The sequence below is a fragment of the Coenobita brevimanus genome, chromosome 2, assembly GCF_032717465.1.
Source record: "Coenobita brevimanus isolate Jiangsu-jjx chromosome 2, ASM3271746v2, whole genome shotgun sequence".
Taxonomy (NCBI): domain Eukaryota; kingdom Metazoa; phylum Arthropoda; class Malacostraca; order Decapoda; family Coenobitidae; genus Coenobita; species Coenobita brevimanus.
Window position 1 is genome coordinate 39,046,283 of NC_136955.1, and position 26,972 is coordinate 39,073,254.

Consider the following 26,972-nt stretch of genomic DNA (forward strand, 5'->3'; position numbering starts at 1 on the left):
TGGATAGCAGGGATCGACGGGCTGGGTGGGTGGCAGGGGTGAGGTCGGTGGGTTGCGTTGGTTGGGTAGAGTGGGTAGGTGGATAAGCAGGTGACTGTATATGTGGCTGTCCGCATGACAAGGCAAGAGAGGGACATATCTGGCCATATAACTTTTAACTGTTACTTGAACTTTAGTCTATCGCTTAGAACACGTTGGATAACTATTTGGAAACCAGACTCTATACATTAAGGTCACTGTATTGAAATCTGCTAAAACTTCGATATAATCACTTCTCATGGAACTGAAGATGGATCTATGCACTTGACAATACACCTAATAGTAAGATAAATGAAAGTAACATTACATGCGGCAAGACTTGAGAGTGAGTGAAGCTTCATATCTCTGATCCAACCGCCTAACAAATCAATGTTTTGGTGGGGGTAAGGAGGGGGAGTTAGAGGGGGCAGACGTGTGCGATTAACCTGACCTCTGGTGGCAAATTACCCTGTATCACGAATTTCTGTTCAGAGGTGTACAGTAAACAAGAGTCCCACCTGGACCACCTAGTCACGGGATATGGCTAACGTGGCAGCAGCGTGTGTGTGTGTGTGTGTGTGTGTAGGTGTGTACATGCCCGAGAATTTTTCGAATCATCAAGCTTCATCCTCTATGCCGTATTATATTATTATGTGGTCACTGTATTATGCTGTGATATTGGCTAATAAATACTGTGATATTGGGATAATGAGCTGTGCGCTATGCTATTTATAAAGTCTGATTTATATAAAATAATTCTTCTCTTATCTTGTAGCGTGAACCATGATACAGGTTGAGTTGTGGTTCAGAAACATCGCGCCATTTATGGATGAACTTGCTCACTGTTTCTGAACCACAACTCAACCTGTATCATAGTTCAGGCTACAAGATAAGAGAAGAATTATTTTATATAAATCAGACTTTATAAATAGCATAGTGCACAGCTCATTATACCTATCACACAGTATTTATTAGCCAATATCACAGCATAATACTGTACAGTGACCACATTATACGGCATAGAGGATGAAGCTTGATGATTCGAAAAATTCTCGGGCATGTACACACAAACACATACACACGCGCTGGTGCCACGTTAGTCATATTCCGCGACTAGGTGGTCCAGGTGGAAATCTTGTTGACTGTAAATGGTATTTCTGGAGTAGAAAGAAAGACTGACGAAGAACAAATAGGATTAGAGTGTTCGCCCGGGCAACGCCAGGTACCCATGCTAGTGTATATATATATATATATATATATATATATATATATATATATATATATATATTGGAGAGACACTTTACACGCGTGTGTACAAAAATTTTCTTCGCTCCTGACTGGGAATCAAACCCTAGACCTCTCAGACAGAAGTCAAGCACTGTTACCACTGAACGGTGTAATGTATGTCTCTCTAACATATAAAGACGCTCTTGTTGTGTCTGGGATGGATTAAAACTGCTATGTCACTTGCCGAGTTGCGTGGGGCTGAGAAATAATCCTAATGTGTTATGACTGAAATATATCCTTCCATGATGGATTTATCTGGTTCGTAAAAAAAAAAAAAAAAAACAGGAATTCTCAGCTTTTATCACGCCGTGGTGGAGTGGTATCAGTGCCTGACTTCTATGTAAGAGGTCTAAGGTTCGATTCCCAGTCAGGAGCGTAAAAAAAACGTTTGTACACACACATGTGTAGTGTCTGACTCTCCAGCATACAAAGACGCTCGTGTTGTGTCAGGGATGGATTAAAACTGCTCTGTCACTTGCCGAGCTGCGTGGGGCTGAGGAATAATCCTGATGTGTTGTGAGTGAAATATATCCTTCCATAATGGATTTATCTGGTTCGTCAAAAAAATCAGGTGTTCTCAGCTTTTATCACGCCGTGGTGCAGTGCTATCAGTGTCTGACTTCTATCTAAGAGGTCTAGGATTCGATTCCCGGTCAGAAGCGTGAAAACACACACACACACACACACACACACACACACACACACACATATACAGTATATCTATCTATCTATCTATTGCAGACGCCTCAATCCCGTTTGGGGTGGCCACAAACAAATCTCCTCCACGTTGCCCTGTCCCCCGCCGTTTCACTGCCCTGCTCCCAACTAACCCCCCCCCTGTCATATACTTCTCCACCAAATCCCTCCATCTCATCCTCGGCCTCCCCCTCCCTTTCCCCCCTTCCACCTCACTCACATACATTCTCTTCGTCAGTCTTTCACCCTCCATCCTCTCCACATGGCCAAACCACCTCAGTGTGTTCCTCATAACGCTTCCTATCACATCCACATCCACACCACAACGCTCCTTTATATCCTCATTCGTCAGCCTGTCTCTCCATGTGACTCCACAGGCTCCTCTTAAATAACTCATTTCCACTGCTCTCACTCTTGACTTGTGTCCTTCTAACAACTTCCAAGCTTCACTTCCATACGTTAGAGTTGGTATCACAATACTGTCATGTAGTAACTTTTTCACTTCCATGCTCACTTCCCTGCTTCTTATCACTGCTTTCAAAGAACCAGCAACCTTTCTTCCTTGCTGTATCCTTTCAAGTACTTCACCCTCCAAACCTCCATCCTTACTCATCACACTACCCAAGTACTTAAACGTACTCACATTTTCCAATTCCTCACCACCCAATCTCGCTGTACATTCACTGACTTCACCTCTCTCAAAGACCATCACTTTACTCTTCCCTACATTCACCTTTAGATTCCGTTTCTTACACACTCTCCCAAACTCATCCACCAAGCCTTGCAGCTCCCCTTCGTTTTCACTCAACAACACAGTATCATCTGCAAAGAACAGTACAGGGAGTTTCCAAACACTATCCTCTCTCACCAGGGCCACTCCAACATCCACTACCCTACCTTGTACCTCTTTTATTACTCCATCCATGTACAGACTGAACAACCATGGAGACATGACACATCCCTGTTTCAACCCAATTTTCAAAGAGAAAAATTCACTCAGTTCACCATCTACACGCACGGCAGCCTTAGCACCATCACACATACTCTTCACAGCATTCAACAACTTCCCATCTACTCCATATATTCTTAATACTTTCCACAATCCTTGTCTATCCACCCTGTCATATACTTTCTCCAAATTCATAAAAGCCACATACAACTTCTTTCCTTTCTCTAGAAACTTTTCCACTAAAGATCTAAGAATGAATATCTGATCTACACAACCTCTTCCCTTCCTAAAGCCTCCCTGTTCTTCTCCAACTAATTCCTCTGTTCTTTCTCTAACTCTGTCAATAAATATCCTACCATACACTTTTCCTATTATACTAAGAAGACAAATGCCCCTATGATTACCACACACTTCTTTTTCCCCTTTTCCTTTGTACAAGGGAATAATTATGCCTGACTTCCAACCCTCCGGGACTCTACCTTCCTCCCAGGCCAATCTGCACATCTTCCACACCCATTCTACTACTATCTCTCCCCCATGCTTCAGCATTTCACCACACACTCCATCAATTCCTGGGGCTTTCCCCAATTTCACTTTCTTCATTGCTTCCACAACTTCTATCCTAGTGATTTCTTGCTGTCTTCTTACCTCCCTCCTTCTCCCAGCCATTTCCCAGCCACTTATACTCGCATTACTTCCATCCTCTAGGTTCAACAATTCCTTAAAGTGTTCTCTCCATCTGCTCACTTTTCCTCCCTTCTCCACTAGTAATCTACCATTTGTATCTTTCACTCCCCTGCTAACTTCACTTCCACCCTGTCCTACTCTTTTCACCTCTTTCCAGAACATTTTCTTATAGTCCCTCCACTATACACTCAAATTCCTTCCAAATTCCTTATCCACTCTCTTCTTACTCTCTCTTATTAATCTTTTCACCTCTCTCTTTCTTTCTACATATAACTCTCTCTTCCTCCTCTCAACTTCTTCCACGCCCCTATTTCTCATCCATTCATTGTATGCTTTCTTCTTTTGTGCCACAGCCTGTCTCACCTCTTCAGTCCACCACGCTGTTCCTTGCACCCCCCCTCCGTCTTCTCTTCCTCCCACACACCACATCACATGCTGCACATATTTCTTCTGTAAATATCCTGCACACACCTTCCACGTCTCCCATCTGCTCCAATTCATATTTGCCCAATCGTTCCTCCACCTCTCTCTCATACTCTTATATGCACACACACACACACACACACACACACATATATATATATATATATATATATATATATATATATATATATATAAATATATATATATATATATATATATATATATACATATATATATATATATATATATATATATATATATACAGTAATCACTCCAATATCCGACGTAATAGAGCCATTGGTAGGTCCGGTTATTTTTTTTGTCCGGATATTGGGCCCCAGCTTATGGACTTGTACTTATGGACCCTAACTAAGAGAAACACATATACAACTCCCTCTGGACATGCATAGCACTTATTTAACACCCAAATCACATCAATAAGGCACATAAATGACTGAAATAAATGCAAAAGAAACATAAAATGAGGGTTTAGAAGTATGTTCATACATTAATAAACATTCTGGTACGTATGGACCCTAACCTAGCCTAACTCTGAAAAACACATTCCTACTGCACATGCATGAGGTAAGTATAGTATGGAAAAAAGTACAGTATGAAACATTCTGGTAAGTATAGTATGGAAAAAAGTACAGTATGAAACATTCTGGCTACTTACAGCAAGTCCTTGGCCACCTCGATGAATAACCGCCTCCTCTCGGACTCTGACAGTAAGAACGATTTCCTGAAGCACTTGCGGTACACTCTTCCTGAAGTCTTGCACTGAACTTAGTCAATAACACACAGAAGTCCGTTCTCTTCACAGTGTTCACTTTAGTCCAAATAATGTTCCAGTTAAATTTTGTGTTGTGCATTAACTTTTCCCAATCTTTTCAAAATTTCCAAAGCCAAAACAAAGAAGTTTATTTATGTTAAATGTAGTTTCCACTGAGTCTTTTCTCTCAACTCGAAAACCTTAACACAACACACCTTTTTTTTCACTGCACAACACTCAAAATTCCCGTGTGGTCTAGTGGAGAAGTTCTTGCTGTTTATTCACTGTCAGAGTCAGAGAGTATCACTGGCAGGCGACCAAGGGGTGCATCGCTGGGTCGTGGTGATTGCGTACCCACTGCAGAAGACTCTGAGGAAAGCCGCAAACTCACGTTGAGCGGTGACTCCACCGTGGCTGATGTGCTGGGCTGTGGCTCGGAGCATGAGGGCCTGTCTTGGGGAGGCAACGGAGTGGAGCCAGGGCTTGGCACAGCGGGGGTCACGGGCCTGAAAAAACTGTCAATCGTTGACTGACGCAAGGACCGACGATTCTGGCGATTGATGATGCGCTGCCTGAAAGCATGCACTTCCTCCACGAGTCCCAAGGGCCCCATCTCCCTGTCGCAGTCCGGGTGTTCCAGGTAGTCTAGGACGAACTCTAGATGTTCCTGGAGTGCGCTCAGCTTGGGGATGGCTGGAGTAGTGTCCTGCTGAGAGGAGTCCGCATCATCGTCGCCTTCGTCGTCGGAATCTTCAAGTTCGGGACTGACACCAGCAACCGAAGACGCGATCTCGATATCAGACAACGTATGATACCCAGGATCGCCCTCGCTGTCGTCCAACCACTCACGAACATCGTTCACATCAACAACGTCGCCGTGCGTACGTAGCCGTGCATGGAAGTCATCCACGTCAAACCCTAGAAAATCGTACTCCACATCCGTTCCAAGAAGCAGACGAGACCAACCATTTTCAAGAGTTTTCACAGGGACTTCCTTCCATGCACTAGCCCAGTTGTACAGCGCAGACTTGATGTTGTAGCAGTGAAGGTTTTCCAAAGTCCGCTTGCCTCGTGTGTCATGTCCTTCCCTGTGCTCGTCCTCATCCTCGAGAACAACCATCACCTCGTCCAGGAACTTCCGACGGTACAGGCGCTTTGTTGCCACGATCACTCCTTGGTCCATGGGTTGAATGAGAGCAGTCGTATTAGGTGGCAAAAACATGTACCAAATACGGCCATTCTTAGCAACCAAGTCCTTGTCGCACGGGTGGGCAGGTGCATTGTCGAGCAGAAGGAGAGCCTTTACCTGGTCGCGAGGGATTCCCAGTGTCTTCGTCTGGTACTGGATGACCTCCTTGACGAAGTGACGGTGAAACCAGTCTTTGAAAATCACAGCTGTGAACCATGCTTTCAAAGAATGGTACCATATGACAGGAAGGACATCCATCACCCCATGAAGGCACCGAGGCTGCTTTGCACGGCCAACAACAACGGGCTTAAGCCGGTGCATGCCGTTAGCACTGGCACAACACAAAGCAGATATCCGTTCCTTAGAAAGCTTGCGGCCAGGTACACGCTTCTCTGTCTCCTCGGCTAGAGTGTTCGTTGGCAGCGAGCGATAGAATAGGCCAGTTTCGTCAGCATTGTAGACTTGACCGAGAGTTAGGCCCTCCCTGTCGATCAAGCCTTTCACCTTGTGCCGAAACTCGTCAACTCCATCCTCGTTAGCGTCCAATGCTTCGCCATGTGCTTTACGGTTAGTAAGGCCATGTCACAGCTTGAACGCGAAGAGCCAACCCTCGGATGCCTTGAAGTCTAGGGCGTTGTGAAGCCTTGCGAACTTCTCAGTAGCAGCCTTCAGCTCCGTTCCACGTACCATCACACCAGCTGCACGTTGCTGTCGGTACCAAATCAACGTGGATCAGTCGATTTCCGCAAACTTGGGGGTAAACATAACCTTCCTTTCCACGTTGCATTTGCTTTGCGACGAGAAGTCAGCCGTGTACTGCATGAGTTTGTCTCGGGAACATTTGATATTGAACAAAGTCGACCAGGCCAGGTTGTACTCGCAGAGAATGCGGGAAGAAGACCAACCCGCATCAACTTTCTCCAATATCTCCCTCTTCTTTTCCAGAGTCAACACCACTCTCTTCCTTTTCTCAGGTGGCGGGGCCATCATCACACACACTAAGAGGAGGCCCGAGAGCAGCAGGAGGCCTTGCAGCAAGTACGGCACCACCACAAAAGCAAGCACGTGGGCAGCCATTGTGAAGAGCATAGGTCCAGTCGCGGTGAGAGACAGGCGGGAAGTGGGGAGGATGCAGCGGCGCTCTATCGGACGTCGGAGGAATGACGCACCAAAACAATGCTCTCCCGCGGCGTGCGCGGCAAGTTCAAATTACGGACGGCAAAAAGTCTTTTTTTTTTTTTTTTTTTTTTTTTTTTTGACCATTTTGGGAATGTTGGATCCCAGGACGATAAGGTCCGGGTAGTGGGGATGTTCGGTTATTGGGCGTCCGGATATTAGAGTGATTACTGTATATATATATATATATATATATATATATATATATATATATATAGCCCGACGCCCTAATCCCGCAAAGGGTGACCGCAGACAAAACGCCTCCAAGTCGCTCTGTCACCCACCATTTGACTACCCTCCCCCCAACTCACCCCCCCTCCCTCATATACCTCTGAACTCCATCCCTCCACCTCATCCTTGGTCTACCTTTCCCTCTCCCTCCCTCCACCTCACCCAGATACACCCTCTTAGTCAGTCTTTCATTCTCCATTCTCTTCACATGTCCAAACCACCTCAGTGTATTTCTCCTAATCTTCTCAACCACATCCACATCAACCCCACAGCGTTCCTTCACTTCTTCATTCGTCAACCTGTCTCTCCACGTCACTCCACATGCTCCTCTCAAGTAACTCATTTCCACTGCCCTCACTCTTGACTTGTTCCCCTCTTGCAAGGTTCATGCCTTGCTTCCATACGTCAGGGTAGGGATCACAATACAGTATTTATATATATATATAAATATATATATATATATATATATATATATATATATATATATATATATATATATATATATATATATATATATATATATAGATAGATAGATAGATAGATAGATATATATATATATATATAAATATATATATATATAGATAGATATATATATAGATAGATAGATAGATATAAATAGATAGATAGATAGATAGATAGATAGATATAAATAGATAGATAGATAGATAGATAGACAGATACTATATATATATATATATATATATATATATATATAAAATTTACGTGCAGGGTAAGGCACCTTTAAAAACTGTAGTGAATATGAAGCTGTGGTAATATTATGGTGCTCTGCACCCCAGTAGTGTGTAATCTGAGATACTGAATTCGAGTCAGGAGCCTCATCTTACGAACTCCTCGGTGAATCCGGTCCCGGAACTACATTTTGTAGTAGCTATTTGCTGTGGTGCGCTACTTTTTATCAGATGTGGTGAAACAGTACCAGTTCTACGCTTCTGATGTATTCCAAGCACTACTTGCTGCACACTGCTTTTTGTCTTATTCCTGTTATACAGGTAGGCCAATCGGACAAGTTTGCGTCTGGTGCTCACCAAACGACAGTGTATCTGTAAGGTTGCATCTCGATATTTTTAAGGCCATCTGTTGCAAATTTGGTAATGAATAATCTCCTTGGTTGTGTGGGAACATGATTTGATATTCACCTGAAATTTGCTAATGATTATATAAGTGTTCATAATCTTACTTCATTCGAGGTACTGCAATATATTACCTACGGAATCATTAACGATTACAGTAACAGATAACCTGTCTCCTGATAGACATGGGATATTTGCATGGGTAAACTTAGATTAGGTAATGAAGAAATTAATTTGGCATTAATTTTCATGAGGCTTTATTATATTTTCATGTTCGTTTATTTCCTGTGAATGAAAATAATATACAATGAAACTGCCGAGTTTCCAGAAATGAAAGCAATAACCTGCATCTGGAATGTACTGTTCTTTAATGATATAAGCACTAACATGAAGAGCTGGCATATAATTAATGCAGAAATATTTTCTTTAAAAATCTATGGGTTTGAAGCAATTTTAACTATAGGGTAGCGCTACTGGTTTGGGTTTCCATAAAAGTAGCTATATTGCTAGTGGCACTACATTTTCATCCAAACATAAGTAGCGATCAATCAATCAATCAATCAATCATTTCCTGTGGCACCCCACGGGATGCATAGGGCCTCAATGAACTCTCTCCACCAATATTTGTCTCTTGCCATCTCCTTCAGGTCCCACCAACACTCCTCTCCTGCTTCTTTTTTCATTGTCCTCAACCAGGTTTCCCTCGGCCTAGCTCTACCTCTTCTTCCTCTAGCAATCCACTCTGGCACATCCTGTATTAAACAACCTTCTTTTTTGTATATGTGCCCCAGCCACTTCCAGCGAGACAGTCTCACATATTCATTAACTGGTTCCACTCTCGTAATATCCCTTACTCTTTCATTTGTAACTCTGTCTTGCCACTTTACCCCAAGAATCCTTCTCAGTATTTTATTCTCAGATCCTAATACTTTCTGATCTGTTGCAATTGTACTGTACCATGACTCATGCCCGTAAATTAAAATTGGTCTAACCATGGACTTGTAAATTTTCACTTTAGTATGTACCGAAAGCATATTATTATTCCAAACAGATTTCAACACTCCAACAGCTCGCCAAGCCTGTCTAATCCTCTCCTCAATTTCATTGTTTAATGATCCATTAGATGATACAATCGTTCCCAGATATTTAAAGTTTTCTACATTCTTCACCACATTATTCCCAATTACACAATCGATTTGGTTCTCCACGTTCATATTAATAATTTCAGTCTTTCCACAATTTATTACCAATCCCACTTTTTCTCCTTCCTCCACCAGACAATCGAGCACCCTCTGCATCTCGTAAATACTTCCGCAAATCAGTACAATATCATCAGCATAGTCCAAATCCATCAGCTTCTTATTTTCTTTCCAGTTAATTCCTGCACCTGTTCTCCTTACAACCTTTTTCATAACATAATCCATAACCAAAACAAACAACAATGGCGAAAGAACTCCTCCTTGAATCACTCCTGACCTAACTTGAAATGGATCACTCAAAGAACCACCCACCATTACCTTACAAAAAGTACCTTCATGCAGGCTTCTAATAATATTTACAAACTTTTCTGGTATACCATAGAATCTCATAATTTTCAACATAGCTCCACGTGAAACACTATGAAACGCCTTTTCAAAATCCACAAAACACATGTTAAGTGGCATTTTCATCTCATTAGCTTGTTGCATTAGATGCCTTACAATAAAAATCTGATCATTACAACCTCGACCCTTTCTAAATCCCGCTTGTTCTTCTCTTAAAATTCTATCAATTACTGGCTCTATTTTGTTCAGCAAGATTTTGGAAAAGACTTTTGCAACTACCGGTGTCAAAGTTATCCCCCTCCAATTGCCACACACATTTAAATCTCCCTTTTTTGGTATTTTTATAATCACTCCATTTTTCCACTCTTCTGGAATTCCACCATTATCCCAAGCCACATTAAAAAGTTTCAAAAGCGCATTCATCAACTCGTCATTTTCCACCTTAAGCATTTCAGGGAATATTCCATCCTCACCTGGAGCCTTAAAATTCTTTAACTCCTTTATAGATTTTGCTACCTCTTCCAAAGTTATATCCCCTGTTTCTATCTGCAAATCTCTCTCGGCTGGCAAAATGTCCTCTTCAGCTGGGATTGGTCTATTTAGAACAGATTCAAAGTGCTCTTTCCATCTTCCTTTTATATCCAAATCTTTAGTCATCTGATTACCATTTCTATCTCGTACAGGTATTTCCTTCCTTCTCTTTTCAGTCCCAGTTAACTCCTTTATGGCCTGATACGCTGCTCTTGTGCTCTGACCGTCATTTTTACTTAATTTAATTTCTGTCTCTGTCGCCTTTTCATCATATAGTCTCCTCTTATCACGTCTAACGAGTCTTTTTACTTCAAAATGTAAACTCCAGTACTTTGCTCTAAGTACTTCAACTACCTGGTCATCAACATGTTGTTCTTCACTTCTTAACTTAGCCTCTTTCCTTTTCTGAATTACATTCCATGTTTCATCTGACATCCATTTTTTTCCTTCTCGCTTTTCCCTTTTTCTTAATAAAACTTAAGAGAAACGTTAATGGTAATTGTACAGGAGGTAATAATTATGATTTTGATGAGCTGAGAAGTGATGAGAGCACGAGGGAAAAGTTTCGGTGCGAATGTAGAAACAGGTTTCTAGTCTTGCAGACTTTGATGGACTCTGAAGACAATGATATTAATCAAATGTGGAGAGAGGTAAAAGAGGTTTTGCATGAGAGTGCTAAGGTTACTATTAAGAAAAAGGGAAAAGGGAAAAAAAAGGGAAGTAGCGATAGTGTCATTTATTTTTAGTAGGTACAGTAGTGCGTACAATATTGGTAATATGGAGTAAGGAAGATAGCATGGAAATAAGATTCTGATGGCAAGACCATATTGTAAACCCATCTCTCGCATAAAGAAATGAAGCTTGGACTCTGAAACGAGAGGAGTGGAAATCAGTTATCTATCTATCTATCTATTGCCAAACACCATAATCCCTTAAGGGATGGCTATTTGACTTTGAGTTATTTGTTTTACGGGGAAGGGCACTAACCCTCCACCAACCCACTTGTTGACACATAGGGAGCACGTATCTGGGATGAATATGTGGAGACGTACGCTGAGACAGACAAAGGAAGAAGGAAGCAAAGGAGATATACTGAAATGCAATGCAAAAATACCCTGAGATGCTTTAGTTATGTGTACTGAATGGCGATGACAGACCAGCAGAGTGTATGTGAGCAAAGTCAAGTGAGGCTGGTAAGGGAGCGACCGAGGATGGAGCAGATGAATAAGGAACCGAAGAAGTATAAGTGTGCAAAGGTAACCTGATGTTGAAGGATAGGATGATATGGAGGTATTTCATCTGATTCCACAACTTCTGGGATTATAAACAGGCAAACAGAAAAAAAGTCAAATACTTGAGATCACCTGTCGATACTAAGACGGTAGTTGCTACTGGCTGGACCAACACTGAACACCCCATATTTGGCGTGGCGTTGCTGTCCCTCAAAATCTGCAAGGTCCACCCTCAGCTCTTGCAACGACCACGAGGTGAGCGTGTGAAGCCGGTCGAGTCCAAGCCAGAACTCGCCCTCCAAATTACCAAAGCCTAGTTGATACTCGACCCAGGTTCGGTAGAAGTCCTCGCGGGTGGTGGCATTGGTGCGGCGCTGGAAGACGGTCCAGCCGCCACCGTCGACAATGTGGTCACAGAAAACAGTAGCTGCATCATAAGGGCGGCCAGGGTAGGGGTACACTTGCCGCACGCCACGCCCGCTGTCACCAGATGCCAACAGATCCTTACAGTGCCGGGGTCGCGCCCGCCACGTGTTCAGCTCCTTTATGGCCTCTCTCACCTCCTGCATACTCCCACGCATTTCCTGTTACCAACAGTAAACTACAAATATTATTAAGTAACAGCTTGGGATGAAGCAAGAACATTTCGGGAAGTCAGTGAATCAAAAAAGCAAACTCCTCTACCGGGAGAGGCCTCCCAGTTGCAAAATATCATGATCTGGTAGTTGGAGAATTAAACATAAAAGGGATCATGGCAATGACAGGCGAGCGGGGATTGCTTCTAACCCATTATTGAGTATAAATATATTTTCTGATAGGAATCAGAGTAAAACGAAATAAGTGACGTTGTACTGATGTGTGTGTGTGTGTGTGTGTGTGTGTGTGTGTGTGTGTGTGTGCGTGTGTTCTTACCTGATTGTTCTTACCTAATTGTATCTTTACAGGAATTAGTCAAGCTCGTACTGTTCCGTATATTAAACCATTTTTATCATACATATCCTTAAATTTATGAATAATTTTAGCACACACTATTTCATTCGATAGTGCATTCCACTGATCACTTGCCCTATTTGGGAAACTGAATTTCCTAACGTCTATATTGCCTCTTATGTGGTTTTTGGCAGTGTCCTCTTGCTGATGCTTCCCAACAAGCTATATATTCATTTATGTCTATTTCCTCTTTCTCTGAGATGCATTTATATAGCATAACCATGTCTCCTCTTTTCCTTCTCTCCTGTAGTGTTGGTAAATTCAGTTTTTCTAGTCTTTCTTCGTAGCTTCGATCCCTTAAGCTTGGTACTCATCTTGTAGCTGCCTTTTGTACGGTTTCAATCTTATCTATGTGTTTTTTTTAAGGAGGAGGAGTCTGGTAACTTCATTTGCTAGTATATACAGTCGACATAAAAAAAATCTTGTCACCTTTCGTGCTTTTCTGTCCATGGACCTTGAAATTAACCTGGTGATACCGCAACAACTGATACTGATGACACTGATTTGTGATCAAATAAAGTCTTCGGAGTTGGTGACTGGGGATTTGCCACATCGATTTTCAAAGTCCATGGCTATAAGAGCAGGAGGGGTGACGTGACTTTTGAAGTATGAATATGTGAAAAATTTGAAATATTATAATATGACAAAAAACTAACAATAGCTTCATAACAAGAAAGTAGATGTCATGTTTGTCTTTAAGGTCACATGTATGAAAAGATACATATACTGTATCTGCAAAATAATAATAATAAAAAACTTAATTCTAATGGTAAAGCTTTCACTGACAACATAGTCACTGATGATGAATCAATGGCCATTAAATGATGTTAGAATATCGTTAACATTCTCTCAAAAGGTGTTACAGTTTTTGCTCAAATTGCCTTCAGGACGTCCAGGACCATACTTTTAAAATATTACATTGTCTCTAACTTGCCCTCAAAGTGTGTAACACTTTGAGGGCAAGTTAGAGACAATATATGATATATATATATATATATATATATATATACGAGGGTCGTGAGAGGACGATGTGGAGGTCTGTCAGATCATATGATTGTGGTAAGCAAGATCAAGCAGAGAGGAGTGAGGTGGATCAGGAGAGAGAGGAGCAGTCAGAGAGAAAGACTGAAAGTTGAGAAGCTGAGGATCTAAGAAATGGCAGATGATTACAGAACCAAAGTAGAGGAGGAGTTAGAGTCAGTGAATTGGAATTAAATGGATCTGGACAGCCTGTGGAATGCATATTGGGATTGCTTAGTTGGGAACGCTAAAGCGTTGTGGCAAGAGTGACAACAAAGAAGAAAGGTATGGCATTGTGGGATGATGAGGCTAAGACAGCAGTGGAGGAAAAAATGAAGAAGTGGTTAAAGTGGTTACAGGACAGGGGTTAAGTTGAAATAACTGAATATACTGAGAACAAGAAGCACGTAAAGAGACTAGTGAAGAGGAAAAAGAAGGAGATAAATGATGATCTAGGAAGAAAAATGATTGCAAACTGCTCTGAAAATAGGAAGTTATTCTGGAAAGAGGTGCGGAAATGTAGAAGTGAAAGCAGAAAGAAATGTAATGGTGTGAACGATGCAGGTGGTAGATTATTAACCCATGGGGATGAAGTAAGGACCAAATGGAAAGAATATTTTGAAAGCCAGATGAATGGGAATAGAGAGAACAGAGCGTCTATAAAAATGGCTGGTTTTGGGGGGGTGCAGAGAAGGAATGGAGTGTCAGGAGACGTGACACTTGCACAGGTGAAGAGTGCTGTGAAGCGGCTGAAAAATAGGAAAGCAGCTGGGGTTGATGAGGTGTAATGAGAGATGATTAAGTGTAGTGGAGAAAGTGGAATGAAGTGCTGTTAGAGATATGTAAGAAGGCATGGATGAGTGAAACTGTGCCAGCAGAGTGGAAGAAGGCTGTGATTGTACCCCTGTAGAAAAATAAAGGTAAGCGAAGTGAAACTGTTCCAGCAGAGTGGAAGAAGGCTGTGATTGTACCCCTGTAGAAAAGGTAAGCGAAGTGAGTGCAAGATTGATCGTGTCGTTAGTTTATTGTGTGTGGTAGGGAAGGTATATGGAAGAATTATTATAGAAAGTGTAAGAGAAATGTCAGAAGTTCTAGTAAGTGATGAACAGAGTGGCTTTAGGTGTGGCAGAGGATGTGTGGATCAAATATATGCAGTGAGACATATAGTACAGAAGTCTTGTGAGAAGGACCCTGAGGTGTTTATGGCATTCATGGATCTGGAAAAAACATACAACAAAGTGGACAAAAAAGGATTGTGGAAAGTTTTGCGCAAGTACGGTGTAGAAGGTAAGCTGCTACGTGCCGTTAAGACTTTATATGACGGTAGTGAAGCATGTGTAAGGGTTAATGAGCATGAAAGTGAATGGTTCACGATTGGTGTCGGCGTGCGACAAGGTTGTGTAATGTCCCCATGGTTGTTCAATATATAGATGGACGGGGTGATGAAAAAATTAAAAACACCAGCAATGGAGAGGGGGTGGCGTTGGTAATGAATGGTGATGGATGGAATATCTCAAATTTGTCGTATGCTGATGAGGCAGTACTGCTTGCACATACAGGACAAGAACTTGGTAGGCTAGTGCAGAGTTCTACTGATGTCTGTGAGCGTCGTGCCTTGACAATAAATGTAGAAAAGAGTAAAATATGGTTACTGAGAGTGCGGTTACAGTGAATGGAGAGAGACTGGAATTGGTGAGAGTTCAAATACCTGGAATCCCTGGGTACAGTGATAGAAAAGAGAGAAAAATGTGCAAAAGAATTGTAAAGCAGAGTGAAACAAGGAAGAAAAGTAGCTGCTGCAATGAAGGCCTAGATAAGAAACAGAGGCTTGAGTGTTGCAGCTGCACCAGGCTTGCATGAAGAAGTGTTAGTGCCAGCTTTAACATATGGATGTGAGACTATGGTGTCATGAAAATGAAGAGTCAAGAGAAAGAGCAGTGGAGATGGGACTGCTGAGGAACGTGTGTGGAGTACAGAGGGTGGATAGGATACGAAATAATGTGATTCGTGATAGATGTGGAGTGAGGAAGTCGGTGGACACCAGAATTGAGGAGAGTGTACTGAGATGTTATGGTCATGTGGTGAGAATGGATAACAATAGAGTGGTGAATAAGGTATTTCTGAGCGAATTTGAAGGAGGGAGGAGGCAAGGTAGGCCAAAGAGAAGGTGGAGAGATAAAGTGGATGAGTGTGTGAGGCAGAGAGGTTAAGAAGTCGGTGAGGCTAGGTAACTGACAAGAGCTCGAGCTGGCTGGATGAATGTTGTGAGAAGTGCATGATCAGGGATTTGGCACCCGTTTTTAATATGGCAGCATCCAGATTGACTCTCTGGGATAAGTTTATGTGAAGCTACAGAACGTGGTGAATGTTTTTGGCATATCAGATAGAGCCAGGATTCCGTGGGCTTGAGTAATGAGCGAATGGAGGTGTGGCCCACCGGTATGAGCAAATTTGAGCTGTCTGAACATTTCTACTCCTCACCCTGCCCTAGGGTGGGAAAGGTGGTCCGGATGATGATGATATATATATATATATATATATATATATATATATATATATATATATATATATATATATATATATATATATATATATATATATATATATCTTCATCATCATTATCAGCCGTTTCAGTATCCACTGCAGGACCGGCCTATCCCAACTGAAGTGGGGACGATACAGCCAATGTATCTCTACCAAGTGGCTTAGACTGTCTGGTAGAGACGCTATGTAGGGTGTGAAGTGCTTGTAAGTGTAATTGTAGTGTTGCAGTGGCTTTCGATGTGTGTGTAGTCTGTGAACCAAATGTAATCGGCCCGCGCAAGCCGACTGGGTGAAAGCATACTTTAAGTAAGCGATACTGGTTCAACCACAGGACCCCTTGTGTCTGCCAATACAGAACGAGGCCGGGTGAACACTCCCAAAGTTTATTACCCTGGCGGGGAGCCAGCCCTGGTTCACCCGTGTACGAAACGCACACTCTACCACTGTACCACAGAGTACATATATATATATATATATATATATATATATATATATATATATATAATCTATCTATCTATCTATCTATCTATCTATCTATATATATATATATATATATATATATATATATATATATATATATATATCTATCTATCTATCTATCTATATATATATATATATTATATCTATCTATCTATCTATATGAGGAGTAGACTGTAGCACCAGTCGAGCAGGGCAGTACTCCCGAAGTGGATGGAAAGCTGATGACAGGGAGTGCTGGAGCTCCCGTTTCATCAGCCCTCAGGACTAGTTCCTGACCATCCCCCTTTGCTGAACTTTTTCAGTGTCTCAGTTACACAGAGAGTAGGCCAGCATGCTCTCCAGTTCAAATTTCTCTAACTATCTACACCAAACTACATGCACAGTACACACTACAGTTCCTATTCAAAATTTAACTAAAATGGCGTCTCTTTACCAAGCCTCAGAGTCCCCAGGGGGGGGGGACCATAAGTGCCCCCACCATCCGCCCCTCTCCCGGTGATGACTCGAGGTGCCTGGAACCACTGGCTGACTCTCTTCTTCTTCATTTCTGCAACATTCGCGGCCTTTCCTCTAACTTTCGCTCTGTTGAGCACCACCTCTCCTCCTCTAAACCTCACCTTCTTTTTCTAACGGAGACTCAGGTGTCTGAGGCAACTGACAGCAAACCCTTTTCTGTATCCTCCTACTTTCTCTATACTCATTTCAAAGCCAAAGGTGGCTGTTGTGTATATATACGCAATGACTTATCTTGCTCTCGTGTTCTTGAACTCGATTCTTCTGAATTCTCTACACTCTGGCTTCGGATTTCCTGTCATTCTCTGACTAAATATATCTGTGCTGTTTACTTATCACCTAATTCTACTGACTATCAAAAATTCTTTGACCATCTTACTTCTACGATGGAACACATTCGATCCATTTCTCCTTTCTCTGAAATCTCCAGTCTAGGAGATTTCAATGTTCACCACCACTTTTGGCTCTCCTCTCCTTTCACGGATCCACCTGGTGAACAAGCCTACATCTTTTCTATCCTTAATGACCTAGAGCAGCTTGTACAGCACCCTACCCGTATCCCTGACCGCCTTGGAGAGAGCTCCAACATACTTGACCTCTTCCTCACAACTAATCCTTCTGTTTACTCTGTTAATCTTTTCTCTCCGTTGGGCTCCTCTGATCACAGCCTTATTACCTTAACCTGTCCTATCACTCTGGTACGGCCTGTGGACCCTCCAGGGAAACATCGTCTGTGGCATCTTGGAGCCGCGGACTGGGAGGCCCTCAGGCAGTACTTCTTTGATTTTCCCTGGAATGATTATTACTTCCATGGCCGGGAGCCATCTGAGTGTGCCTTGCGCATTACGGAGGTTATTCTCTCGGGTGTGGAAGCATACATTCCTTTCTCATATCCTTTGACCAACGCAAGAAAGCCTTGGTTTAATCACACTTGTTCTAATGCTGTCCGCAACAAGGAGAGGGCCTACAAAAGGTACCGGAGCCAACCCACCCCTGAATCACATCATCTTTACGTTTCTGCCCGGAATCGTGCTAAGTCTGTTCTTCGCTCTACTAAAAATAATTTCATCCATACTAAATGTTCTCAACTCTCCAACTCGAATTCTCCCCGCTCCTTTTGGCACCTTGCCAAAAATCTTTCTAACGACTTTACCTTATCATCCTTCCCTCCTCTTTTCTACTCTGATGGTTCTGTAGCTATTTCTTCTACTGATAAAGCAGATCTCTTCGCACAGACTTTCTCCTCCAATTCCACCTTAGACGATTCCGGTGCTGTTCCTCCATCACTTCCCCCCTCTGACTTCCTCATGGCTGACATTAAAATTTCTTCAGTTGATGTATTTTCTGCCATCACTGGCCTCAGTACTAACAAGGCATATGGGCCTGATGGGGTCCCTCCTGTTGCCCTCAAGAACTGTGCTTCTGTGCTTACACCTTGCCTAGGCAAACTCTTCCGCCTTTGTCTGTCAACTTGTACCTTTCCTTCTTTGCTGGAAGTTTGCTCTCATTCAGCCAGTCCCAAAGAAGGGTGACCACTCCCAACCCTCCAACTATCGTCCAATTGCTTTAACGTCCTGTATTTCAAAAGTTTTCGAGTCAATTCTCAATGGAAAAATTTTAAGGCATCTTTCCTATCACAACCTTCTTTCCGATCGTCAGTACGGATTCCGTCAGGGACGCTCCACTGGCGATCTTCTCACCTACCTTTCAGACTTCTGGTCATCCTCCTTTCGGGACTTTGGCGAAAGCTTTGCCATTGCACTTGACATCTCAAAGGCTTTCGATCGAGTCTGGTATAAATCTTTAATTTCCAAACTGCCCTCCTACGGTTTCTATCCTTCTATCTGTGCCTTCATCGCTAGCTTCCTTTCTGGTCGTTCTATAGCCGCTGTTGTAGACGGCCATCGTTCTTCTCCTAGATCTATCAACTGTCCTGTCACCAACTCTCTTCCTTTTATTTATCAATGATCTTCTAAGCTGTACATCTAACCCTATCCACTCATACGCTGATGACTCCATCCTTCACCTTTCCATTCGGTTCCCGCAACGCCCATCTCAACAGTTACTTCAACAAACAAGGGATGAGGCTATGGCACACCTAATGTCTGACTTGGCTTGTATCTCTGACTGGGGTAAAAATAATATGGTTGTTTTTAATGCATCTAAGACTCAGTTCCTACACCTATCAACCCAACAAAATCCTCCACAGGTATACCCACTAATGTTTAATAGCAGCTTAATCCTGCATCATCCTTGAACATGCTTGGGGTTTCATTTACTCGGGACTTATCTTGGAAAGATCTCTTGTAAAATCTGCTTCCAAGAGATTGGGTATGCTAAGCCGACTCCGTTCTTTCTTTACCCCTGCACAATTGTTGACTCTATACAGGGGTTTTATCCGCCCCTGTGTGGAGTACAACTCTCATGTGTGGGGAGGCTCCCCACATACAGCTCTTCTCAATAGGCTGGAGTCAAAGGCTTTTCATCTCATTAACTCTCCTCCTCTTACTGACTCCCTTCAACCTCTGTCTCTTCGCCGCACTGTTGCATCTTTATCTCTTTTCTATCGGTACTTTAATGGTCACTGCTCCTCTGAACTGTCTGCTTGCATTCCTCCACCTCTACGACGGGCGCGTGGCACCCGTCTGGCAGCAAACTCTCATTCCTTTTCTGTCCAACTCTCTAATGGAAGAGTTAACCGTTACCCCAAGTCTTTCATTTATGCAACAGGTCAGCTCTGGAACTGTCTCCCTCTGTCTGCATTTCCTGCTGCCTATGATCTCCAGTCTTTCAAACGCAGTGTGTCCAGGCTCAAAATGATCGGATCTTGAATTTGGCTCTGTATTGTATTTTGTTTTTCTCTGGAGGGAACTGTTATTGCGGGCTCATGGCCTTTGGTTCCTTCTTCCTCGCATAATAAATAAATATATATATATATATATATATATATATATATATATATATATATATATATATATATAAATAAATAAATAAATATATATATATATATATATATACCCTATATATATATATATATATATATATATATATATATATATATATATGTATATATACCCTATATATATATATATATATATATATATATACATATATATATATATATATATATATATATATATATATATATATATATATATATATATATATATATATATATATATATATATATATATATATATATATATATATATATATATATATATATATATATATATATATATATATATATATATACCGTATATATTATCATCAGCATCAGCATCAGCATCATCCGGACCTCATTTCTCACCTCAGAGTAGGGTGAGGAGCAGCAATGTCCAGAGAGCCCAAATTAGCCCATTTCATTGAGCCACGCTTCCATTCACTCATCATTCAAGCCCCTTGAATCCTGGCTCTATCTGATGCGCCAAATACATTCACCACATTGTTACTTCACATAAACGTATCCGACAAAGGATATATATATATATATATATATATATATATATATATATATATATATATATATATATATATATATATATATATATATATATATTGATAATCATCATCATCATCATCATTAGCCATTACAAGTCCACTGCTGAACAGAGGCCTCCCCGAACCTACTCCACGAAGTCCTTGACTGAGTCAGTGTTTGCCAAGTTTTCCCTGCAAATTTCTCTGTCTCATCTCGCCACCTCCTGTCTGGTCTTTTCCCCTACGCTTACAGTCTCTTGGTGTCCAGTCAGTCGTCCTCTTGCTCCATCGGTTATCCCTTATTCTTGCTACATGGCCTGCATACCTCCATTCCTGTTCTTTCATAACTTCTCTAATATCTTTGACTTTAGTCTGCTATCTTACCCAAGTTGATCTTTTCCTGTCATTTAAAGATATTCCCAACACTGGCCTTCCAATTGCTCTCTGAAAACGGATTAATTGATTTTCCATCGATTTTGTCAGTTTCCAGGTTCACAACCGTACGTCATAGCCGGAATTATACATTCATTATATACCTTCCGTTTCTTACAAACAGACAAGCTACTCTTCATAATGTCTCTATGTTTACTGAAGGGTTTTCTATCTATTTGTAATGCATCTCCTTATTTCGCTATCATTACCTTTCGTTAATTTTAATATTTGTCCCAAGTAAATGTATTCCTCGACTTCAAGAATTTCTCCGCTTATTCTGATAGCGCTCTTTGGTGTTTGTGGATTAAACATTACTGTAGTTTTACTCCGGTTCATCTTTGGCTCTACTTTGAGACTTTCTCTATTCAGGTCATTAAACGTTTCTTGCAATGTCTCTGTTGTTTCTGAGATTAGGACAGTGTCATCTGCAAATCTTAAATGGTTTAGCTTTTCTCCATCTACGTTCACTCCTTTGTTTTCGCAGTTTATCTTTCTGAAAATACTTTCTCGGCATGCTGCAAATTATTTTGGGGAAATTGTATCTCCCTGACGCACGCCCTTCTCAGTCTTAATTAAAATTTATATCCATCCATCCATCCATCATCCAATCCTACATTGCCCCATGAGGAGCGTAGGAACCCGTGGCTAGGCAGTTGGTCCCAACACTTAAGATGAGAGTGACCAGTCTCACTCATCCCTGAGTGGCATTAGATGAGCAATCAACCCCAACCATCCTTTGGATATAAACCTTCACCGGCTCAATCCAATTGGAGCGCAATAATTACCCACTAAACCACCAGGCGCCAAAATTTGGTTATATGGTTACCACCCAGCGTAGTAAATGGTTTCCTGGTGTACAGGAAATCATTTGGCTTGTCACTAAGTGTAGAGTCACCCACAAGCAGAAGGAAGAGGAAAGAATGAAGGAAAGAAAGACAGAAGAGGGAGCGTAAAGTTACCCGTAGGCAGAAGGACAAAGAAAGAATGAAGTAAAGGAAGACAGAAGAGGATGGAAGGAAAGATGGATGGAGAAGAGGAAAGGGCAGGCACCCGACAGCAGCACTACATCGAGTGAGTGGATGGTGAGCGCTCCCACCTACCACAAGATATATATATATATATATATATATGGAAGACTGACTTAGAGGGTGTATGTAGGTGAAGCGGAGGGAGGGAGAGGGAGAGGAAGACCGAGGATGAGATGAAGGGATGGAGTTGAGAGGTATATGAGGGAGGGGGGAGTTAGCTAGGGGAGGGCAGTCATATGGTGGGTGACAGAGCGACTTGGAGGCGTTTTTTCTGCGGCCACCGTTTGCGGAATTAGGGCGTCTTGCTCTCTCCCTCCCTCTCTCTCTCTCTCTCTCTCTCTCTCTCTCTCTCTCTCTCTCTCTCTCTATATATATATATATATATATATATACTCATTCATCATCCAATCCTACGTTGCCATATGAGGAGCGTAGGAGCCCTGGGCTAGGCAAATTGGTCCTGACATTTAAGATGAGAATCACCAGCCTCACTCATCCCAGAGCGGCATTACGTGAGCAATAAACCTCAAACATCCCATGGATATAAACCTTCACTGGCTGAATCTGATTGGAGCAGTAATTACCCACTAAATCACCAGGCGCCAAACTTTGGTTATATGGTTGCCACCCAGCGTAGTAAATGGTTTCCTGGTGTAGAGGAAGTCATTTGGACTGTCACTCGGTGTAGAGTCATCCACAGGCAGAAGGAAGAGCAAAGAATGAAGGAAAGAAAGACAGAAGAGGGAGTGTAAAGTCACCCGTAGGCAGAAGGACGAGGGAAGAATGAAGAAAGGAAAGACAGAAAAGGATGGAAGGAAAGAAGTGTGGAGGAGAGGAAAGGGCAGACACCGAAGAGGAGCACTATATCGAGTGAGTGGATGGTGTGCGCGATGATAGTATAGGCCTATATATATATAGATAGATAGATAGATAGATAATGTAGATAGATATAGATAGATATACAGATAGATAGATTGATAGATATAGATAGATATAGTATAGATATAGATAGATAGATAGATAGATATAGATATAGATATAGATAGATAGATAGATAGATATCCACACTTGATGCACAGATAAGAAAAAACAATATGGGGCGGATGTAGAGAATGTTCTATTTTCCACTCGCAGCTTATACAACATGAAGATTGTTAGGTTTTATTCTTACCATATAGAGGTGATTTTTTTCAGTTCGAGATTTTTCCTAAACTGCTTGGGTACACCACATATATCATTAATCTTTTCAGGATCTGGGTAATCTCCTCTCTGAAGGAGAATGAAATTGTTTAGTCATGGTATTAAAAAATGATTTCCACGTCCAAACCAACCGAGTTCCGCAACACTCACATCAGACACAGCCCTTGACAAGCTCCCAGACTGACACCCCAACACAGACACTGGCACACGCCCTTACACACCCCAAACAAACCTCACGACCCAGCCCCTCTTGCAGTCCATGATACACACTCTTGATACACATCCGACACCATGATACACACGCATGATACATGTCCGACATCCCCTCCCCCCCACATTGTATTCACTGACATTCCCTTACCCCTCACCCACCCCTGTTGCCCGCTTGACACATCCTTGGCCATAGCCCCTATCACATCTAATGCACACAAATCCATCCCAGAAGGTGTCCCTTGCTCTTGAACAAACCACTCAGGAACAACCCAGATGCACACCACACACCCGAGACACACCTCAGACCCACACACGACACCAACAATTCCACTCATCTTTTAACACATCATTCATAAACTCTGGATCCCAGCTTTCTATAATGTGCAGTGACTCAGTGAGTGCCGCAGTTAGGGACACACTGCATTTGGCCGTCCCTGTGAGTGCAGCAAAACGTAATTCAACTGAAGGGATTAACCGTCTGACAACGGCTGGACACTTGATGATATACTTGCTGCCCAACGTAATATGTTCATAAAACATTTATGGCTTAGAATGGCCTCATGAATCACCTCCTGAAGATGTTACGTCAACTCGTGGACCACCAAGTATATGCTCTAGTCATCTCATACCTACAAAGACTTTGATATTGCAATGCGTTCTAAATCCAGAAAAGCGTTTCAGTTTGAAGATGGCATCTCTTCCTCTTATTGTTTTATCCATTGTGGACGTTGTCTTAGCCATGACTCATGCTATTACAGAACGAGTTTACTCATGTATGAATTACCAACTAGCAGGGAAGGGGTAAAACGAAAGTTGTATCAAAGTTTGTCGGTCAAAGTGTCTTCTGTCATCTTCATGAAAATCATCTAGAGGCACTGCCAAAAAAAATAATGACGACTTCATACTAACAGGGTAAATGAACTCTTTTCGTTGTTATCAAAATCATAATTTTATTGTTATTCATATGCCCACCAAGCGATTTTAATCACTTTACGAAAAGGCTTACGTGAAGAAAAGAGAGTTCGAAACAATCTTCAATACCCTTTAAATCCGAAAGCTACTTACTTTTACATAATTCTTCATGCTTCCAGACCGTTAGATCAGGAAAACATGGTGTAGTGAAGGGGTTAATAAGGTTATAACTAACCTCTGAAGAGCGAAAATTCTTTCAAAAGTTTAATAAAATGATCTGTTCCTAGATAGAATGACATGAAAAACGTCTCACGCTGAGCTAATCCATCTATTTTCTACCACTCTGAATTTCTTACTGAACTTTATGACCAGATTATTTTACTCAAATTAGGGAGCATCTATGGCAAATGGGAAAAAATATTGTCTATGACAACTTCTTCAACAGGGAAAAGGGTTTCTGTTTTATTCTTGTTACTGCAGAACGATTTTATTCAGGTTGAGAAGCATTTATCGGTCTGAACTCGTTACGGTAATTAAATAACCTTTCAACCTTACCTGCAGAGACATAGTTAGCTGATCTTCTCCGTTATTGGCTGAGCAGAGAGCAAGAGAAGATGACACACAGGCGGGGGCAAAACCAACAGCCTGCAGGAGAGAGGAAACAGTAGGACAGTCACTGTGTTGGTTGAAGTTCCCGGTAGGCTGTGTGGTGGGGATGTTGGAGCCCAGTGTGGTAACACTTAACACCACAACTATCACCACACTTCCATGCACACCCACGCCCATTATGTCTATCCTGCCTTAGGCTCTTGATCTTGCTTCCACCCGACAATTCCACTAAGCTTTGAAAACAATAAATTGTCTTGGTGTAGACGAGGCGCAAGATGGCCCGAGAGTGGCGGACAACATGAATATCCTTCACCAGCACCCCTCGTATTCAAGGTCACCGGATCTCTGCTTGTGCCATCAGCCGTTGTGCTTGGTAAAACGCTTAACTGCTTAAGAGATCCTTGTATTCAAGGCGTCGGATCTGTTTGTGTCATCAGCCGCTGTACACGGTAAAACACTTAACTGCTTAAGAGGCCTCGAGAGTTTTATCATCCTTGCATTTAGACCATTATTGCCTCCTTCATAATATGTTCTGAATATAAGAATGGGTGGGGTACTTGCCAACATATTTGTTGTCGTTGTTATTGTTGTCGTTATTGTTGTTGCTGCTATTTCCTATCATTTAAATTTTCACACTACACCTACTTTCTGACCTATTGTAGCCATCTTGACAGGGTCTGTTATACACTTTGCGCAAATACCACGCAAAGTAATGTCAGCCTGCCAAATACAGAGGACAAAATGATGAAGAAGAATTTGTAGGGAACCGACTCCAAAGTTGGGTAGAACAGTTTCGCTAAAGAAAAATAAAACTGGTTGACTTTCAGAATAAAACTTTTCAACAGAATTTATGACGATTTTTTTTTCATTAGACAACAAAAACCCACTCTGACAATTGATCTGATGTCTGGCATTAACAAGAATAATTTAGAATCGTACCATTACCAGAACCATGCGGAGACTGCTTGAACAGCAGGACCTTCTCTGTGATGGCACCTTCAACTCTTTATAATAATAATAATAATAATAATAATAATAATAATAATAATAATAATATCAACACACCAACAGGGAAGTCAACACATCGACTGTCGAAAACCTAGCATGTAATGTGCAGCACTCACCTGTATACAAAGTAATGGATAATCGTAAACCTTAATGCAGAGGGTGATTAATATTTTCCCTTATGATTGGTAGGCCTTGACGACCATCATCCACTTCCTTGATATAGTGCTGCCTACTTCTACCTTTACCTTTCTCTCTCATTTTCAATGTCTGTCCTCCTTTCTTCCTAATTCTCATTGTTCCTGTAACTTTTTATTAACCATCTTTCCACTTCAGGTGACTCTACAGTGAGTAACGATGGTTTCGTGTAACCCAGGTAGCCATTAACAATGCTGGGAGGTAACCATATAACTAATAACGGGGTAATATGGAGTATGCAATGGTGTACCTGTTAACTGGGTGTAAAATACAAATGCAACAGCGATCCAGAACCGAACCTCCACACTCTTCCCCGCGCCTCGTTTTAGCGCAACACGGTTTACCTCAAGGGAACATAGGCTCAATACGTACGACGGCCCTGCAGATGCGGTTGCTTGCCTGCAGTTAATTGGTCTCCTCAGTCAAACATTCCTGGGCTACTCAACAACAAAAACTTTTACATTCTAATTCCCTTTGGTATAATTATTAATCATGTCTTTACCGTGTACCATTGTAAATATT

General features: G+C 41.8%; 1 protein-coding gene across 1 annotated transcript in view; it reads right to left on the reverse strand.

Annotated features, from left to right (window-relative positions):
• The window catches only part of LOC145392346 (ryncolin-1-like), a 66,284-nt gene extending 40,860 nt beyond the window's left edge, over window positions 1-25,424 (reverse strand). Inside the window, exons 1-3 of the mRNA XM_080266751.1 lie at window positions 25,217-25,424; window positions 24,716-24,732; window positions 11,959-12,410 (exon numbers count right to left, since the gene is read on the reverse strand). Coding sequence (XP_080122877.1) covers window positions 11,959-12,410; window positions 24,716-24,732; window positions 25,217-25,424 — 677 coding nt within the window. The remainder of the gene's footprint in view (window positions 1-11,958; window positions 12,411-24,715; window positions 24,733-25,216) is intronic.
• Window positions 25,425-26,972: the final 1,548 nt, after the last annotated feature.